The sequence below is a fragment of the Arvicola amphibius genome, chromosome 11 (assembly GCF_903992535.2).
Source record: "Arvicola amphibius chromosome 11, mArvAmp1.2, whole genome shotgun sequence".
NCBI classification, from domain to species: Eukaryota; Metazoa; Chordata; class Mammalia; order Rodentia; family Cricetidae; genus Arvicola; species Arvicola amphibius.
The window spans coordinates 54,426,867-54,432,866 of NC_052057.2; the positions used below are offsets into that span (position 1 = coordinate 54,426,867).

At 38.1% G+C, this 6,000-nt stretch overlaps 1 protein-coding gene across 1 annotated transcript in view; it reads left to right on the forward strand.

Annotated features, from left to right (window-relative positions):
* Cpb1 (carboxypeptidase B1) overlaps positions 1-4,976 on the forward strand; it is a 31,957-nt gene extending 26,981 nt beyond the window's left edge. The window contains exons 10-11 of the mRNA XM_038348290.1: positions 2,517-2,601; positions 4,789-4,976. Coding sequence (XP_038204218.1) covers positions 2,517-2,601; positions 4,789-4,976 — 273 coding nt within the window. The remainder of the gene's footprint in view (positions 1-2,516; positions 2,602-4,788) is intronic.
* The last annotated feature ends 1,024 nt before the right edge of the window (positions 4,977-6,000 follow it).

The following is a 6,000-nucleotide window of genomic DNA, read 5'->3' on the forward strand; positions in this document are numbered from 1 at the left end:
AGATGATCACAGGACAGGGGGAAGGAAAACAAAGTTAGAGATAATTTGAGGTTCCCATTATCACATGTGTTTATTGACAAGGGCAGTTAAATTCTGGTCAAGTTAAATTTTCTAGAATTATTTCATACCTCAGACATGGTTGTGGGATCTTGTTTTCCTATACTGCAATAATTGGCTCTGGAAAATTAGCCCAATTCTAGTAGTGTGCAAGGACTTGGAGTGAACATATGTGCAGAGACTTTTTAGCCTGAGGTCTCTGTAGCCCAGATTGTTCGAGAAGAACTCCGTCTGCTGTTCATCCCACTAGGCCCCAACAGCCTAGGGCCCAGCGACTAGTGTAGTACTTTTTTCTCTCAGGTTTTGAGCTACATGTGACATTTTAGACTCTGTCTTTTTCTTTAGATACTCCTACATTAAGAAAACCTGAATAAAATGTAGTAGGAAACTCAAAGCTAAGGATTAATAAAGGCCAGGTTTGGCTTTATCTATGCTGAACTCCTCCTGTTCTTGGCAATCAGTAAACCAGTACCAAAAACACTTCTTTCGGAGTAAATTGAAAAAATATCATAGCTCAAGCTGGCTACAACTGGCTACATACCCTTGGGCATGTTCTTTTAGTTCCTCTGCATTTTGCTTCTAGCTGTTAGGAAGAACTCTTTATGAAGTAAAAGGTTAATGTACTATGTACACATTAGTTATTGTTTCAAACCCTGTTCCTCAAATGGCAGGTTCCAGTGAAAGTTTCCTTAACCAGAGTTTTGAGTTGTAGGTCTTCTGCATTTTTTGGGGTTTTTGCCTCCCTAGTCCTATATATAAACAAACACACACACATACACACACACACGCACACACACACACATATGTTTTATATATATATATGTGTGTGTGTGTGTGTGTGTGTGTGTGTGTGTATACACACATATGTTTTATATATATTATATTTATATATATATAAAAAACATATGTGTGTATACACTTTTATATATGTGTGTGTCTGTATATATACATATATGCACAGTGATTTTTAAATGAAATACACACACACACACACACACACACTGTGGCAAATGCTAGATTCACACTTCCACCCACAGCTCTCAACAGGGGCTAGATATTCATCAGGAACATTCCCATTGAGTGTGTTCTTCCACACAGCATTCAATTCTGCTGGAAAATTCTATGGTATTATAATGTGGACTGATATATTGGGAAGATAAATGAGTACTTGTGGTGAAATTATTTGAATTTGTCAAAAGAAAAGACCTAAACTGATTGTAGGGAATTTTGTTAAGATAATTGGAATTTACCATACAAAATTTTAGCTGATTAATATTATTTTGTCTTTTTTCTATCTTTTAGCTTTAAATGAGTTAGAAAAAAGAGTCTAGGTTTCTCCCTTTGTAATAAATGTCAGCATCTAAATATGACAGTCAATCAGCCATAAATACATGAAATAACACCCTCTCCCATACCATCCTTGTCAATTGAGCTATGTATAAAGAACACAGAACAAAAATTTGAAAAAAAAAAAACGATTAGCCACAAATCCTCCAGAGAAATAATATAAATAATAGATGCCCAAACAACTGATTTCAGCAGGCTGAAGGAGTTCTGATAGACAGGAATTACTGCAAAATAGAGACCATTGCTCTTAAAGAGAGTGAGGGAGCAAATTTACAAAGAAGATAACATGAAAGTACACCTGAGAGATGATTAAAAACTGTTTAAGCCAAGACGGGGAAGGGCATCCAGTGAAGGAAAACGAATACCTAAAGTCAGCAACAAAGAGAAGAAGTTGAGGGGTACAGGGGCCCATTTAGGAAATTCTACCTCAGAAAGAGTATGAGAGGAGACTTGAGACAGACCTCTGAGGTGAGTTCACATTGAGTCTTTTTGTCAGAAGAGGAAGTTAGAGCAATTTAAGAGAGATGAAGAGGTAACCCTAAAATGGTTGTGAGAAGATAAATGTCCATATGAGAGAGCAGTTGGGGACAGGTGCAGGAGAGGCTGAGGCACACACTAAATGCTTTTTTAATAGTAATAGCAATAAAAGAACAGCCTTTAGAAGCCAATGTCAGTCTCACACAGGAATGAACTCCAAAAGACAGTTACATTTTCTATGCAATCATTGTGTGTTCAGCTGCTAGTACTCCAGCCCTAATTCATACCATCTTGTAATGACTCAGTGTTTGCTCTTTACCTATCACATGGTCAATTCATGGAGGTTTTATTTGTCTTTTTGAGTATTGTTCCTGTGCAATGACATCAACAACCTTTGTCACAGCATAGAGCCTTCCTGGCCTTTGCTTTGCTCTGGGGAAGAGATCCTTTCTCAAGATTTCTTTGTGAATTTCAGCATTACTAAACTGGAAAACTTGAAAGAGACATTGAAAAAGTACAAAATATTAACCCCCAAATGTGTCATAAATATCTTTGGTTTTTTTCAAGTGTACAGGGTGTGTGCTTGTTTGGCATGATTGCTTTCATTTTTTCACTTCCTGATGATTCTTTTGCAGAAAGCCCTGGTGAAAGGTGCAGCCACGGAACTTGCCTCTCTGTATGGCACCAAGTACACGTATGGCCCAGGAGCAACAACAATCTGTAAGTTCTGAGTTCAGAACTATGCAAGGAAATCATATGTCTAGGGAGGAACAAATGCTTCCCACTGAATTTCTTTTCTCACCATTGAAAATATATGACTTTGCCACACAGTGACTTTTAAATGAAATATGTATTCTTCTACTCAGTAGATAGATAGAGAAATAAATATTCCTTCCAAACCACATTTCCATATGTATCTCTTGGGCATCCACTGTATGCCAAGATCTCAGTAGGTACTAAAACAAAAAGGAAGGAAGGAAGGAAGGAAGGAAGAAAGGAAGGAAGGAAGGATACAAAGTAGGAAAGCAGGAAGAAAAGAGAAAGCAGGTAGACAAAGGCAATCTTCAAAGAAGCCACCATAGCGAAGCGTGGAAAGACACAGGTACTAAGAGAGATGACCTTAATATTACAAAGTAAGAACACATATCTTGCATGCTGAGGATATTATGTCCAATGTGGTGACTAAGATGCCTAGCTGAAGGATCCTTGCAGGATGAAAACACAGTAGTAAGTAATTTCCCCTTTAAAAAGTAGGTAGGAAAGAGGGTTTCTTGAGGAATAAGCCACTCTTCAGAGGAATCCAGTTTCTCCATGTATGCAAACAAGACACACACACACACACACACACACACACACACCAAAGCAAATAGGTACCACAGTGGAATTTTATTTAGCCATAAAGAAAAATGAAATCATTCAATTTTAAGAAAAAAAAATGGTGGATGGAACTGAAAAATGTTACATGGAGTAGAGTCACCCAGACTAGATAAACAAAGACTGCATGTTCTCACTCATTGCAGATCTTGGCTTTACATATGTGTGTATTTGTTACAGAGCCAGTGTATATGAATGACAGGAAACTAGAGAAGGACCCAGGAGAGGACGATAGGGAAGAGGTCTTAAAGGGAAGAAGAAAGAAGGGACTACAATATGAGAATGACACTGCTTTTACAAAGAACCCTGGTTCAAGTCCCACTACCCACATGGTTGAGTCACAACCTCCTATAACTCTAGTTCCAAGGGATTCAGTACCATCTTCTACACAATGAAACATGCACGTATTCACACACACACACACACACACACACACACACACACACACACACACACACACACACCAAAACAGAAAGAAAAGGTCTGAATTAGACCTCAGCATTATGGTCACTGCAGAGTTCAAAATTACCTTAAAAGGCACAGTCCTCAGAACCAATTTTGGATTTTGGTCTCTACTTTCCTCTCCCCTCCAATGATTTCTTTTTGCCCAAATTCTGAAAGGATTAGAAAAAGACACAAGGAAAAAGAATCAGTCCAGTGTCATCAAAGGGCCTCCACTGCAAATGAGAGACTCCAGCCTTAGCTGCTGCATTTGTTAAGCTGACAGTGGAGTAGTATCTTCTGTGGCCTCATTTTCTTAAGGTGGTTCTAACAGAGATGACTTACTTGTTCACCAATGTTTTTAACCATGGGCTTATTCAGATGAGTTAAATTATGTTTATCTTGCCACTGTCTGCAAGCCAATAAGAGGCAAGGACAATATCTCTTCTTGTCCCAGCATCTCTAGAGATGAGCACATGGTTTGCAGCTCAGTGGGAGATGTTCAGTTCTTGATTTAAATCAATGAACAATAATAAACAAACATATTAGTGACAAAAATATAATGAAATGAATCAGCTAAATGAATAATTATGCCAAGCCAGTTGTTAGATACCAAAGATATAAAGTGCAAGCCTAGAGAGTAGAAGTAGCATGCCTTGGTGTTAAAGGCCTTGCCTAACATGAACAAGGACCCAGGTTCAAAGGACCCAGGTTGAAAGAAAAGGGGGGCACCCTTAAGCCTCATGTTGCGAAGTTGCGTGATTCTTAGGTTTCTAGAAACTTGGGGTGCTGTCCTCTTTCCACTCGAAGGTGCTTATGCTTCCCTGGAAGACATCCATTCTTTAGTGAACTGTTCCTTGTGCGCTCCCCAACCACATAAAAGTGCACTGAGACTTTAATCTCACTAAAAAGGCCTTTCGAGATCATTCTCATAAAATAATTCTAGGGTAAAATTTGATTGATTTTTTTGAAATACTTCATTTTTCTTTTGAATAGTTAGTTAGTCTCTCCATAATATTTTCCACAGTGAAGAATTTGTGGTTAGAGAGAGAAGCTGCTGATTTCTTTTCCCATGCTGTTTTCTCATTTCAGATCTTGCTGCCGGGGGCTCTGATGACTGGGCTTATGACCAAGGAATAAAATATTCTTTCACTTTTGAACTCCGGGATACAGGCACCTATGGCTTTCTCCTTCCTGAGTCCCAGATCCGCCCAACCTGTGAGGAGACAATGCTTGCAGTCATGTACATAGCCAATTATGTCCGAGAGCATCCTTATTAGTGAGGAAGCATCTTATTCAAAGTGCTCATGGTTCTTTTTTTGTTTGTCCTGACTTTTTTGTTTGTTTGGAGACTTTGCAGATCCTAATCTTTCTTTTAATTTTCTGGGTGTATTAAGCTATGTGGACATCTAAAATTCATCCTAATAAAATCATATCATCACTGGAAAACATAGCAGATTACCTGATTTGGGAGGGAGGGTGACTGAACCAATAAGCAAGCCAGCTGGGTGCTTGTGCTATGTGATCCACTATGGAAAAGCTAGTCCTTGGAGAGCTGGCCTACACTGACAGATATTCCTAGTTATAATGGGAAGTTTATGAATAAGAAGAAATACAGACGGAAGTGGAAGATTGCAAGACAGTACAATTGAAAAGGTGACATCTTGGCTTAAGTTTTTATTTCAGCTCATTCAAGTGTTATAATGAAATATCCATAGCATTCGAAGAGTTTTATTAAGCAATTGAAGACAGAACAATGAAAGAGAATGATTATACATCTTCCTATTCTGTATTTATGGGCCATTAGATAAGACAGACATTTAACAAGTAATCAACTAAAATAATTAGTTATTTTAATTGACAAAATAACAAAACTTATAAAAATAATTAGCTGTTTGAGTTATACTGATCAAAAAGAACATGCAAGATGTGTACTTCCTGCTGTGGAGAGAAGGATTTTAAGACATGTTAAGTATGGGTAAATGAATCACAATAAGTTGTACAAATTGACAGACAACTTCCTGTGATCATTCTAAAAATAATGGAAGAAAGTCAGTAAGTAAAGAAATGGGAGAGTTGGCAGGGAGGGTCCGGATAGACTTGGGTTGGGAGAGAAAAACCAAATCACACAAATCACACAGAGCCAACACCTGTGTTGAAACCTGAGGCACTGAGCTTAGAATCATGAAGAATCATGATAAACTATGGAAGATATGAGTTTTGAATGGCATTACCACAGTCCTCTTAGAACAGATGATTATGGCCAACATATTGAAATCGAGACAAGAGATGCTCGCTAAACCA